General features: G+C 38.2%; 1 protein-coding gene across 3 annotated transcripts in view; it reads right to left on the bottom strand.

Moving 5' to 3' along the window:
• Window positions 1-15,191, bottom strand: part of ATRNL1 (attractin like 1) — a 432,283-nt gene that overhangs the window by 77,454 nt on the left and 339,638 nt on the right. Inside the window, exon 28 of one of the 3 annotated variants that reach the window (XM_036385272.1) lies at window positions 8,160-10,045. The exons of the other annotated variants lie outside the window; for them this stretch is intronic. Coding sequence (XP_036241165.1) covers window positions 9,986-10,045 — 60 coding nt within the window. The 3' untranslated portion in view covers window positions 8,160-9,985. Of the gene's footprint in view, window positions 1-8,159; window positions 10,046-15,191 lie in introns of those variants that run through there. 3 annotated transcript variants of the gene reach the window in all.

Below are 15,191 nucleotides of genomic sequence, written 5' to 3'. Positions count from 1 at the left end.
GAATTGCAATTTTGTAACAATCTAAACTGAGCAAAACAGTTCTTGAATTATGCAAAGATCAAGACACGAAAGACCAACAAGAGAAAGAATTAATAAATTTGTCTGATTTTTTTAAAACCCTATGAGAAGATTTAGATAGTGCCATGAGTAGTGCTGAATAAATGTACTTAGCTGAAAACCTTATTTATTATTTGATTCTTATAACCAGAGATGCCACTTCTAAATGAATGGTTCCTTCCAAGATAACACAGGAAAAACTAGATTTTTTTCTTTTATTTTTATCCTAGTGACATTAGCCTCACCAGTATCTGTCCCAGATGGAGGTCTGGTAGCAGATGTCTGCCTGTATGCAGGGATCATTGACCTCTGAAATCTGTGCTCCATATTAAAGACTTTAAGAATGAATCTTTCTTTTAAAGGAGAAGATAACCTCTTTTTTTTCTGAAAGAGGAAAGAAAAATCCACGACAACACAAGCTTTATTTTATTTTAATCCTAAACCTGTACAAGAATTAACTTCCACTCACTTCCCTTTGATAATAAAGTTTTACTGTTATTCTACAGAGAGTCCAGGCTAATGAGTGCAAATTTGTACCTGAAAATTTAGCAAAGTTTTAGTTAAAATTTCTATTTTCACAAACCCAGATCTCAGCAAGATCAGAATTACAGTATTCTGTCTCAGACCTCTTGTGATTTAGAAAATCTAAAAGGTCTAACCAGCAACATTTCTAACTCATCATCCCTTGTTTGGTTCATCCTGTCTTTAAATCTGACAGTGATGAGGCTGCTGTGAAGGGGCTGCCATGAGATCATGCAAAATGCACCAGTGAAGCTTAATGTGTGCAATGACAGAGGTACAGGAAATAACTAATTTCTCATTTTCTGCCTCTTCCTCTCTTTCCTGTCAAAATTCTAATTACATTTAAAAAAATGCATTTTACTGACATTGTGTCAAGTAGTCATAACTATTACCCAATATAAGTGTTTGACTCTGGCTCCCAAATAATAATGTTAATGAGATAACACAGAGCAGAGGGAGTGTGGGCTGCCAAGCCTGTGCAGCAAGCTACAGAACACTTCTGATGCAAATTGTTTCCTCCTGGACACAACTGCATTTGATTTGAAGATTTCTTAGTGTATTCATTTTCAGGCTATATCATCCAACATGCTGCTTATATCATCATCACTTTGCACTGATCACAATCTTGCTTTCTGCCAAAAAGAAGTTTCAAAAATAACATAAAGTCCTGGTAGAAATCAGGCCATATCGACAGGCCACTTTAATGTTCTTTCAGCACTGCCTTGCTCCAGATTGCATATTCTCAACCATAATTTCCAACCTTCATCATTCACCTCTCTCCAACAGCAGTGCTTACATTAATTGACCTTGGAAACTATTCTACTGTATTGCACCATCATATCCAATATGCATTTTTACTCCTTAAAAAAAAAAAAGAAAAAGTGGGATTTGCCCTTTTAATGTCTTTGGATTAATTGTAGCACCATCCTCTGCTCTTTCACTGAAGAAAGGAACTAAAGTAGATCTTACTGGACAAAAGCAATCTCTCATCAGACCTCTCTTTCTAAAACCAGAAAAAAATAATTGTATTGCCTCCCATTCTACTTTAATTATACCCACACCAAATGTCTTCAAGTTAACCAGTTTAAGAAGAAAGGCTTTGTAGTAATTGCACACTCAGCTGGGCTCTTTGTAATTCTGTCTCTAATGGCCCTTGGAGGTCCCTTGACTCCTAGAATTCTGTAAAGGCATCAGGGACTGGATAAAAGGGATGCAATCCTGTTGGTGAAAATGCAAAACTGAACAGAATCAGTTCCTTGCCATCCTTTTTCAGAGGCTTTATATGTACGGGGTCAAAAGAACAAACGACAAGTTGCACACTATTTGCATTCCTTAATGAACAGCTGGAGGCAATTGGGACATTGTAATAATGAAAACAACCTAAACAGAACATAATTTAAAAGAACATTTTTGCTTGTGTTTTTTAATAGTGGGGTTAACACCAGAGACACAGAAACCATGCCCTTCTATTTTGAAAGTGCTTTTACAATGACCTTTCCATCCTCAAAGACACATTCTGCATGCCAGGCAACCTAGGCAAAGATCTAAGTTCTCTCTTTTGATTTACAATTAATTTGTCTTATTTTCAGGTAGGATAATATATTTATAACAGGCCTTATGATGTTCTCCTCCCTCTTGCATTTCAACATTCAGTAACCACAGGGATTTTGCAACTACCTTTCCCAGAGATTCTTCTTTCTAACTTTTCATTTCAGAGGCAGGAACTGTACACCTGCAGTTAGGGTAAAAGTCAGCACTAAAAGCAGAAATTATATTTCTTTCTTCTACATGAATGATAAATAGAATAAATACAGGATTAATGTCACAGTGCTTTCCCTACTACTATGTCTGAATTTCCCCAGAGGCAAAATGAACTGTGATCTTTTTCCTTTAACAAAATAAGCCAAATGACACACGCCCCCTGAAAAAAACCAAACCACAAAAGCTCCATTAAAAATATCCTAAAAAAATCCCCAAAAACCTAACCACAAACACCATGTAAAAAAACACCAAACATCCTCCAAAATGAGGATTTTTTTTAATGAGTTAAATCCTCGAGAAGTGGTCACAGCACTGAGCCTGACAGAGTTCAAGAAAATAAAACAAATCTCCTCCCACCACCCCCCAGTATAATTTAAAATCTTCCAGTGTTGTGCTTATTTTTCTTTTGAATAGTGTTCTCTGGAGATAACAGTGGTTTCCCCACATAAATCTTTACAACTGATTTTTTTTTTCCCCTTTCAGTATTGCCAAATAGAACTGTTCTGCTCCAGAATATACAGGAGGAACCACTCTGGATGCTCACCTGTCACTGCTCTCCCTGGAACTGAAACAAGGTGCTGACTGCAAGGGGCACTTAGAGAACGACTGGAGCTGCTCCTGCCCCTGCTCAAAGCACAGGAGACCCCCAGCTCGGGGCAATGCAACAAAAATCAAAGGTGGCTTTGCTAAAGGAGGACAATTCCTCATAAGCTTTTCGGACAGGCAAGTTTTTTATATTTTAGCCTTCCTTGACATATTTCTGACTCCTCTGTTTGGGAGTGACATGGCTGCTGAGCACAGGAATCATTCCTGATGTGCCTATCAGGAACCTGACGACAGAAGGAATTAAAATAGGAATTAAAATTAAATTGTGTAGGACAAAACTGAACTGATAAAAAAGGGCATATCAGGTTAGAAATATTTTGCAAGGTACCAAGAAATTGATCAAAATTTTAAATGTAGATTTATCTTTTGTTTTACAATAACAATGTAATACCAAAAAAAAAGAAACTATCCCCCCTCTGATTGAAGTTATTAACAATGATTCTTTATCAGCTTTCATTTTTAGCAAAGATGATCTTAAAAAATCTTTGTCATTTTTTTCTGCAGCTCTAGAGTGTAAACCAAGACAATTGAACCATTTTAGCAGCAAGGCTGGGTGCTCAGGGAGGAACTCTCAAGTACTATTATCCCTGATAGCATCAAACACTATAGTTTGTGCTGTGTGTAGCAGTTTTGAAATGTGTCACAGAGATGGAGTGATTCATACTTTGTATTTTTCTTGACAATAGATGTTAATATTTTCTGGTATTTAGAGTGTCAGCTTTTTGACAACTTATATTGCATTTTGGGCTTGTTGGCAGTTTTTCTTGTGTTATCTGAAAACTAAATTGTGTATGACTTGGTACAAAATGAAGCCAATCACTTGACTACCACTTCTAGCCTCTCTTCTTGTGGATACTTTACACAAAGTAAATATTCTTGTGAGAAGGCAATGAAATCTTGGGGGTGGGGTGGGGGTGAGGAGACGAAAGAGAAAAATGGGGGGAAAAAAGGGATCACAAAAATGTTTATATTTCAGTCTGAACAATGAATTTTGAAGGTGGTTTTCTTGAAGGGAGAAAAGCGACATCTGCTAAGTCATGGTCATTAAAGCACTTCACATCTTGTTTTCCGACTCACATCTATAAAAATCGTGCTATGCAAGATCTAAGTTGAGACATAAAATAACACAAGGTCTTCCTCTGGCATCTCACCTCAGAAAATTCAAAAGTAATGCTTAAATTGCTAGAACAATTCCTGAAAATTAGGTAAAAACTTCCATGGAGAAGTTGTGATAGAATTTATGTGGACATATGCTTTCTCTAAATTTTCATGTTAACTTCATAGTGCCCTCCAAGGCCCCATGCAAATCTTCCAGATAACACTAAACTGTAACACTGAACACTTTACTGTGCCTGGGGAAAAAAAAAATCACAATATTCAAGTTTGACTTCTGCTCTTTCAAAAGCTACACTTTACCCTTCTTGCTAGGAAGGAGCAAGACAAAGTCAGCTGTAAGGCTCTGAAGCACATACTATTTTACCATAGCTAAGAACTTCTCATACAATGTTAAGGGGTTGGAAGGGAGCTTAAAGATTTTAGAAGCATTGTTGAAGAGCAACAGAATACGAAAGTTCATTACAAAGGAGAAGTGTCAAAATGTGACATTTCAATAACCAGGAGGGAGCATGGCTTGTTACCAAGCTCAACACACAAAGGAGAATTATTACAGACCAAGTCCAGAACTGCAGCCTGGTCTCACACCCCCTATAAGAATTTGCCTTCACAGCTGGCTGTGACATGCCAGGACCACGTGGGACAATAGAAGAAAGGGACAACGAGACTGGCAGAGCTGCTGTGTTTGGTCCTGGTGTTAAGAGCCTTGCACAGGTCATGTTTTGCCTGCAGAAACTCTCCAGGCGCCAATTGCCTCTCTCAGGCTCTCAAAGCACACCTGTTAATGTGATGAAGGAAAATCTTTCCCTCAATCCCAAAGGAAAATTATCCCCTGCAGATCCTTTTGCTCTTTCCCTCTCTCCCCTTCCTCCCACATCACGCAGCGATAGCAGCTCATGAAAGCAGAGTGGCTGCTCCTATCAGAAGGAGGAGTATTGGACATTTACCAATAAAAGTTCATCGTGTGACCACATTTACAGTAACAGACTTCCACAACAAAAATACACACAGTAAAAGCAGGTACCAACTTCTCCAGGAAGGAAAAGAGATCTAGTAGGACAAGAGATTATTACAAAAAAAACGTTATAACCTGGTGATTTCTCTGATATCTCTTCTCTAAAAGCTGATGCTGGAAAAGTGAAGCTAAAGAGATGAAGGGTAAGTAACAACACTGCTTAAAAAATCAACCCAAAGATATTAATTAAATGAGGTCAAAATCATGGGAGAAGGTTAAGGGAAAGGCCTGTAACATATTAACATAATCTCTGAAGCCTAAAAAGGTTTTCTGTTCCAGAAAGACAAAAGTTTATTGCAAAAGTTTTACAGTTTCAGTTGTCTCTGCACAGATCAGACACACAAACACACAGAAGAGAAAAAAAAAAGGCAAGATAAGTAAGATCTGGGGATCAGTGACCACTACATACCTTCAGGAAAGAAAAATAATTATTACCCAGAGCAGAAAAACACCTCTAGATCATCTCTGAAATTGTGGAAAACAACTGGAAATTATATGAAGATAACTGTAAAAAATAAAATTTGAAAATAGCCTAATTTATGAAGTAGGCTCTGTAGATTGTAGAAAGATTCTCATTAACCACCTCCAGTAAAAAGAACTATGAAGAATAGGATGCCACAATGGGAAGGCTGTGATTGCACACAAACATTCATAAGACATCTCAGTTTGCAAGAGTGATTCTGTAATTTGGCTAATTTAAAACCATCATTTCCAAAAGGAGTTGTTCTGTCCAGCATTAAGCTCATGCAGGGTCCAGGGCTGTAACATGTTTGCAATCCAGCAGTGGTGGTGATGATGCTGTGACTAAATCCTGCAACAGGCATCATGTGATAGCAGAGTTCTACTTAGTGGGAGTCCAGTGAACACATCCAGCTGAAATCCAGGCAATTTAGCCTTTTCTTGGAGCATGGGTGCCACAGCTGTAGGTCTCAGCTGTCACTTCAGAAAAAGCATGGCCCAAGCCTGGGGAGCAACTTCCTCCACACCAAATACTGAAACAAAAGAAAAACTAACAAAAAACCCCAAATAAACCTCCCCTAAAAAAAATAGCTCCAGAAGCAAAATCTCTTATCTCTGCTTGCCAGCAGAGGTTGGTGTCCTAATTTCCAGTCTGCCAGGATTTTTTAGTCCTGCTGCACTTCTGACCACTGGCAACTACAGTGCCCCAGCAGCAAGTGAGGGACTGTGTCATACTCACAACATCGGCACTGTCATGGTAGCTGTGTCCCTCTCCTGACACTTACAGTTAAACCCTTCAGCCTGAAAAGGACCTAGAGCCCCCAAGTTTTTCTGGGTAACTGTTTCAGGCACCAAAGAAGAAATTCCACAGTAACATTACCCCGTGAACACATAGTTCTGACCTGTGAAGACAAAAGCTGTTGCAAATTTTTTTCCAAGTCTTCAGCCTTCATGAAGGCATCCATCTGCTTCATCAGACATTACTGAGATCACATGCACACAAGGTTACCCTTAAAATTAACTTTACCATTTGTCATACACATCCTCTGATGCCAGCAGCACAAGGTGCAGTTGCTTTAGGCTCTCTTGAAACAATTTTTTCCACGTGCCGCCTCTGTAGAAAAAGTCTAATCTTTTATACAATAACTACTACTACCTGTGGCATTATGGCACCCATATCTGACTCATCCTGCATAAAGAAAAGGGCAAATCTCCCTCATTCAATAATTTCTGCATCAAGCTCAGCTGCTTGCTCTTGAGGCAGCTCCTCTTTTAGAAAGAGATGCAGTTTTGATCAAAGACTTCCACTAATGGAAAATGTATCATATTCCCTGAATGATGCATTCCAATAATAAAATACTTTGGCTTCTGAAAATGTGCATCATCTTTCCTGATCAAATTCTCTGACTTTCAGGCTCAGCCTCACGATCTTGTTATGCTTTGTATTCATGATAAATGAATCCCCAATACCAAGCATCTACTCTGTGTGGAGTAGATACGTCACCCCTTGCACTTGTCTTTGAGAAACAAAAGCAAACAGAACAAAACAGGACCAAAAAGAAAGCCCCCATATAAATTTGTTTAAGGTTGGCTCAAAGCTTTTAGACGAAAAATGAGTCTCATCTTGCATCATCTCCTAACCAAGAGTCAAGCACAGAAGTTCAGATTTAAAGTCAAAAGGGAGATTCTTTACGTACCCACTCCTCCCCCCCGCCAAAAAAAAAAACCAAACCAAAAACAAACAAACAAAAAAAGAGGATCTAATAGAAGACCTTTTTATCATGTCCCTTCTATGTGAAGATAGACCTATCAGAGCTGATTGAAGTAAAGAACTTCTGAGCACATCCCCCAAATGGGAAATACAAGGGGAGATCCTCACATGCAAATTATCTAAGAATTATTTTTCTAATGTTCCTTCAGAATTATAGCATGGATTTACAGTACTCTTAATTATGTAGAGTAGTAGTAAATAACCATGAGAATTTCTATCCAAGTGAGATGAAGCTACACAAGTGACCAAGGAGGTAAACACATTTTGCCAACACAACAGTACTACTGATGCTTAGAACAAGATGAAAAAAGGTGGATATGAGGAATATCTGGAAAACACATGGAAAAGGAAACATCTTGTGGTCTAATTCTGTCTGTTATTCACCTTTTGGGAGCAGCAACACATCTATAACACAGCATGGTAACTCCAGCATCAGAGGAACAAAGCACTGAGCTGGACTGAAAGCCACATACCTGCCCAGCAAACTTTCCCACTTCATATCTTCAGCAAAGTGTTCACTACAACCACACAGAAAATAACTCTGTAAAATGAGTAAATACTGGCCCAGAAACAGAGGAAGCCCCAGTCTTGGGAAAAGCTGCAGAGGCACACAAAAACATTATCTGACATGGATGAAATTTTCAAAATCAGAAATGCTGCACAATTTTAATGGTGGCCAATGGAAAGGAGAACTTAAGTTCACACAATTTCAAGTTAATTGATTACTGACTTGGTTTTGGGCATGATCACTGTAAAAACACTTTGGTCAAGGCAGACATATCTCCTGGTATTTTGTCTTCTGTTTGAGAAATACCCTGGTCCTCTTCGCCACACACACACTACTCAACAGCAAAGCATTGGTAAGGGTTTCTTTTATTTGGTCAGTAAGAAAACAGCATCAGTACATTAATAACCAATGATAAACAATGCCGTTTAACTGTCCAGCACCTAGATATCTCATGTTCCAGCTTTCTTTATGTGTACACACATTCCAGTAGTCTCAATGCATTTTTACAAGTTGGTAGCAGCTTATGTTAACAATTTGCACACACAAACACACACACATGTATCTCAACAGGAATTATTTTGTATTATTCAGCCCAGCAAAGAAAACCTGCAGTAGCTGGCATTTCCAGTAGCCATGCACGATTTGTATGAACAGTTAAGGTCAGATAAGAGGGAGAGAGGAAGAGACACAGGGAGACACAAGGAGAAAAGCAAGCAAAGCCACAAGTTGAAGACAGGCTGTTGGCTCTCAGTTCTTCAGGTAAAAAACTAAGGGCTGGTAAGAGGCAGTTGTCCATATCATCATATGGAAAAGTCTCCTTGGCTAAAAACAGCTTCTAGAACTGCATTTGTAAAACTAGACCAGCTGGGAGGGAAAGAAAAAAAAATAGCTGATGAAGAAAAATTTTAAGTGGCAGAGCATATTCAGGAGAATTAATATGTCCTTCTCTGGGAAGTCTAGGCTCACCTAAGCTACCCTGGAGGAGGATGCACTTTTTGATGAAAGAGTTTCTGTTCAGGTCTGTCCTTTGACAATTGTGGTGACTACATGAGCTTGGGGTCACATTTAGAACAGAGACACTGTAAAGTCTTGCAGACCTACTAAGCAAGCCTAGATGGCACAAAAGGTACTGCGATGTGGGGTTTGGTATGACAACAGGAGAATTACAAAATTACCCAGGACAGTGAAAATCACTAAACCTCTCTCCACGTGGACTGATTCAAGGAAAGACAAAGGCAAAGTGAGCCCTTTAACTTTGGTACAGTATTTCTCTGTATGCAGTAATTTTTTTTACACATTAGCAGAATTACTTTGGCAACCAATGTGGTTAGGCAAAGTGTCTTTATACAGACACACTTTGAAGGTCAACCTTAGCAAACACTGTGGTTCAAGTCATCCTAAGATATTAAACATAACTGGTCTAACAGAGCTGCAATTTATAATAAAGTGAAAATAAGGACACTTCAGGAGGTGAAATAATTAAATGTATAATCAAGTTTCAAGTATTGAATATTTAGTCAGGAAATGTACAAAGATATCCTCCTATTGACTTAACACAGAGGTTCAAGGTAGATATCTGTTAGAATGCCCAGGCAGCTGTGGCTGACCACATTGTGAATGTCAGCTCATTGACTGAGGTACTGAACTCTTGGCATTTTAAACTTAGGCAAGTCATTAGCCATGAAGAAAAGCTAAGATTATTAGTTAACTGCCTGTTCAGTTGCAGGTACAAGCATGGTACAATCTGATCAACCAAGCATAAATATTTTCTGCATTTTAGAGCTACACATGACATACAGAAACCCCAGAGGTGCTAACATCATTGCAGAAACTATGTAATTAAAATTTACTAATATAACTTGCAAAAAAAAAAAAGCAAAAAAACCCATAAAAATGTGTGAGAGGCTTTTGGGGAGTCCCAGGAGACAGGTAAGGGGTACAAGCACATGCCATTCCACAGTACTGAGGGAGGCTGGCTGTGTGCCAGTGTCAGCCACTTAACTGCACCCTGCAAGAATTCAGCTGCAAATCTTTGCTTCCTTTCTGTCTTTCATATCTTTGCAAGGCAAAAGGCAAAGACAAAGTCTTTCAGCTGGAGTTCTTTCATCCAAGAACATTCTTCATCCAAGGCCAAAGGTTCACCATATCCTAAAAGGCCTTTGGATCTGCATGTTCAGTCATCTTCATCCAAACGTATTTCTTTGGGAGCATTATTCAGTCCTTGTGGCCGATCCTAAAAGAACACCAATAAAAACTATCTTCATTCCTTCAAATACAATCTTCAATGGCTTTATCTCTAGGACCACTGTATGAGAGCATTGTGTCGAAGGTGAAAAATGGATGCAGAGGTATTTCAATTAAAACCACAGCACATTGAAACATTTTTCTATGGTTTTTGGAGGTTTAGTTTTGGTCAACTCTCCAGCTAAGTGTTCCCAAGGTGAAACAGGCTTTCTGGAAAACCACACATATAAACACAATATTTTTCCCCCTGTGCTGACAGCTGTTTAAAAATACTACCTGTTGGCTTTCCTGGGACAATATTTCTAAGGGGATAAGAATTGTGATATAAGATCCTATCAGTGTATTACACAAGTACAAAGTACTTTGAATATAAAGCTCTAGAATATGAGGAAGTTTTGTATCCACTTAAATTGCTTTACTGGACTAGGAAGAAGCAAAGTTTTTTCTGGGAGGAAACGAGCCAGTTATTTAGTGGGGCACAATAATGCCATAGAACACAAAGCAAAAACCTGCAATTGTAACTTGTGACTGTCTAAAATAAAAAAGGTGCAAGCTAATCTTGGTTTCAAACAAATACCATTCTTTCACCTGTCCATTGTTATTCCACATCATCTAGCTCATTCCTTACATTTCCTCCAGATTCTTTTATATATATATATATGTTTTCCAATCCTTTCCATAATTTTTTAAAAATATTTTTCCAGAGTCATCTATTAACCTCTTCCTTTTTTCCTTCTGTTGTTTTTCTCTTCAGGTAGCCTGTCCCTGCTACTCTTCTTTTCAATTCCATGAGGCCCTATAAGATTTTAGTCTTGGCCTTCCTCTCAGCATCACTCACAACTCTGTTTTGGTCTCCAGAGTCTCTCTGCCCATTTGGGATCTCCTGACCCTTTTCAGCCTAATTCCCCACAGTCACCTCCAGTCCTTTGCTATATTATTTTTTTATTCTTCACTTCTCTTCCTATCCCTCTTTCACCTAAAGCCATTGTAACTTCAGTTTTATTTCTTCTTTTTTGGATGTCACCAAGCTTCTGCAATTGCAGCACCCTGCCAGACTCAGTCACAAACTGTTTCTAAAATAAAGGGTCAATTGTGCCTTGTTCTAACAGCATGAAAAGACCTAAGTGGAGGAGAGTCAATCTTCAGCATGTTGTTAAAAAAGAAACAAAACACCACAAAACCTTTTCCTTAAAAGCAATGTGTTCAGTTTTTGCTATTTTTTTATAAGACTTGAAATAATTTATTTTATTACTTCTGTATCTGTAGCTTCTGAAGGACTTCCATTAAAAAACTCACTCCAAAGAAAACTACAAGTTTTGATGGTTACAAGAAAAGCATGAAATATGCTCCTGTCTTAGCTAAGTGAATCTCAAGTGAGAAAAAGTATAATTCAACCCTAATATTTTAAAGTCCTCAATTTTCAAGGCAACTGTGTAAGTATTAGCATTCTGACTCACAGACACAAACCTGATCTGAACAGAAGAGCAGACTGTGCAAGAGCTTAGATCTATACTTGATTTTGAACTATTCTGAGTTAACACTGTTTGGTCAGAATAGTAAAGGAAGGGAAGAAAAAAAAGGAAAGCCAATCTCAAGAGGTGACCACTTGAATGCCATTAAAATGCCACTCATTACACTAAAGATGTGAAAGCAGGCAGGAAGGTCATCTCAGTAACTTCTAGACAATTTTGGGTGGGAATGACCAGCAGCAACAAGTGTTTGGTACTTTGCAGATTTCAAACCAGTAGGAAATTGAGAAAAAGCACAAAATTCTGCATCAGTTTGTGATATTTGTTCCTATCAAAAGTAATTTCTTGATCTCAAATTAGAAGCCATTTCCCCTGCAATGGAAAATAGGTCAGATAAAGGATATTTATGATGATTACTTTTTCTTTGGATGGAATGTAATCAATACCCCTCATTATGTTAAAGCAAGATGATGGGGAGGAAAAAGGTGCTGAGGTGAATTTAAAGGCACTGAAGGGTTTAGAAATCTTTTATAACATTAACTTTTTGAAAGATGTTAACAAGTCATACTAGCTCAAACAGAAGCTTCCTATTGACTCTATTCTGCCTTCAAGGCTCAACCAAAACAGATACCAGATTTTACATCTGAAAAAACTCAAATGGGATTTGGTTTTTAAAGTTTATTAATTCTTTAGTCTTCTTTGTTCTTTAGCTTTTAACGTGTAAACTAGATTTCTGTGCACCAGAGTCAATAATAAACTTCTAGCTGAAAGAGGATAGTGATATAAGGTTCCATGTACCTTATTGTAACATCAAAAATCATAAGCTTGTTTTAACATCAAAATATATTAAAAAGTGAAATTAAAGTAGACTGTGTTAGCAACAGGCTGAAGGAAGACTGAAGACAAAATAAGAGAGCATGCTCTTCAATAATTTTTCACAACAAATTTGAGGCCTATCAGATTTTGCACCTAGTATAACATACAAGTAAGGATCATTTTCTGGATGCTAAGGCCTTCCTAAATTTATTCATAACCAGATCTAAGCTTTTGGTCTCTGTCCTGGCACTGACATTAAATAGTCCTTAGTTTTCCCCAGCTGACTTCTGAAAAACAATAAAATCAAAAGGTGCCAACAACAAGTTTGGTGCTGGGTCAGTGTTCTCCCTGCAGTGTAAAAACAAACTGTGAAATGCCATGAAGTACTTGGAAGTACTCACAAACAATTTTCTCAGGGTTCCCCCTTCAGCACTGGAGGTGGCTGTGGGTCAAGCCAGTGCTAAGACAAATCTGAGCTTTACAGCTGTTGAAATACTTAAAGCACACCAGATTTTTAAATTATGTCATAGCAGTGCAGTTATTACTTGCCTGCCACAGGATCTGCTGATGGCAGTTCAAGTTCTTATTCATCAAGGGGCCCAAATAATTGAAGCAATCCATCTGCTCCATGCACTCCCCCTCTGCCTACCCTGTGATTGCTTATTGCCATGTGTTTTTTGCCAGTGATGCCATACCTGAGCAATTGGTGGCCTGTTGGATCTCCTGAGAACTGTGCTGTGATGGAGCAAAGGTAACTAAAATATTCCACCTGCTCCAAGCTCTCCCTTTGCAAAAACCTGATGGGATGTGAAATTTGGCAGCCACTGTCATAACTGATCAAGCATTTGCCAGACTCTTTCGTATTTCCTGAAGGCTGCTGCTGTTTTTCATCATGAATTCCAGATAATTGAAATAATTGACCTGCTCTAAGGCCCTGCTTTGACTCCAGCATTCTCAGCATTGGGACATTTGCCTATTGTCATGTTTGGTTAAGAGCAGCAGAGGCTTTAATAGCTCTTTCACAAGATGTCACAGCACCACAAAAGAATCTTTTTTGCACAGTTTGTGTTACTGAACTGCCAGACACCCTTCTGCTCTCTGCCCTCACCCCATGGCTCAAAAATGCACATGCAACATCCACCCAAGTGTTAGAAAAGTGTAGGAAGAGGAAATGAAGGAAAGCATGCAAGCAGTTTTGCAAGCAGGCTTATAATGGGAGTCCTCTTACTGCTCCCATGTGATGAGTAATTTAAACACTCCAGTGCTCTTTTGCTTAGATGAACTTCCACTAAGATTTTTTTCAGTAGTTAAGGAGCCTACAAATGTTTTACAGAGGATCAAATACCCAAACTTACACTTTTCACCACTTATTATGCTGCTAAAGGACAGACTTGCCTGTTGACTGATATACAGATTTTTAGAATAGTCCAATTAACTGGACTAGCCATAAAAACCTTTGATGTGTTCTTCTACTGAGGGGTATAGATCTTACTTGCAGTCAGATTATATTGCTCACTTTTATTTGAGAAGAACAGAAGTACCACATTCCCTCACTAGATCACATTCCACGCCTGAATTTACTGTATTCATTTCAAGGAGGGATGATCAATTGTGGTCATTGCTCTGCTTAGACTCTGAGCAGGTCACAGGCTGACTGACAGTGACTGTAGAAGTCTTTCCAGCACTTACATTAAGATCTAACATTTCTGCAGCTGTACTTTGAGGCATTCTGTATTTTGCTCTGCACAAAATACAGATACAGACTTATTTTTAAAAGACCACTTCTGACACATCATCCACTTCTAACAATGTTCAGCTTTTCTAAAGTCCAGGTTTCTTTATCTGTAGCCTTTTCTTTTCAGCTCTTTATCTTTAAACAGATAACACTGAAACAAACAAAGAGAAATGCTGTTTTTGAAGGGAAAAATCTGCCAAATCTTATACACATGTACAGCTAGTAATGATCTCAACATTGTTACAGTTATAATTATCTACTCACCTTAATAAAATTCTGTTTGGTTTTTTTTTTTTAATTGAATGTAAATGAAACCAGTCCAGTAAGTCAAAATGATCTGTTAAGAATAACAGTTTACAGGTAAACTATGTGATACAAAGAATACTTTGTTCTTATCTTGCATCAAGCTTTTTAGACTAGGAACTGCTCATTGTTTCTTGAGTCAAAAGGCTTGATGTGTATTAGTATAAAGATAAATCCTGACATCCAGAAGAAATTTAGGTTTCTATCAAAAAAGACAGTGGATATATGCAGAGAGAAACAAAAAGTCAAGGCAGTTCTGTGGCCCAGAGAGAAGCTGAGACCTTCAGGGGGTCCCTTCTAAACTTCAAGTTCTTGTAGCAACACAACACATAGTTTCCCATTGAGAAATACCTGAATTAAAAGAAGAAACTCACCTAGTGGTAAGTTTCAATTTTCAAATTTAGAGAGAACAGTTTCTCTAGAAGACTCAATACCCTGCTCCAGTGAGTCTTTGTCAATCATCACTTATTTGAGGTAAAAAAATGACAGAAAGGACACTGCTGTATTTATGTACACAACTGTGGGGTGAGAGAAATCCATCTTTTGATGAAATAGCTTTCTTTTTTTACGAACACTAGTGATGACTGATTGTAGAAAATTCAAAAGGGTGACTTTACAGATAATTGGCCCTGACTAACAAAAGCAAACAACATTGAAGCTTTTTGTCAGCAGTGGGATGCAATTATGCACCATTAATTAAACTGGCATGCCAATGAAAGGTCAGATAACACAACATGTAGAAGAAAGTAGTTCTGTACTTTGAGATGTTATTGCTTGAAAATGTTTGTGCTTATATAGCACTCTTGGAGTGG

The sequence above is a fragment of the Molothrus ater genome, chromosome 8 (genome assembly GCF_012460135.2).
Source record: "Molothrus ater isolate BHLD 08-10-18 breed brown headed cowbird chromosome 8, BPBGC_Mater_1.1, whole genome shotgun sequence".
In the NCBI taxonomy this organism is placed as follows: domain Eukaryota; kingdom Metazoa; phylum Chordata; class Aves; order Passeriformes; family Icteridae; genus Molothrus; species Molothrus ater.
This window is presented reverse-complemented; position numbering and strand designations above follow the sequence as displayed.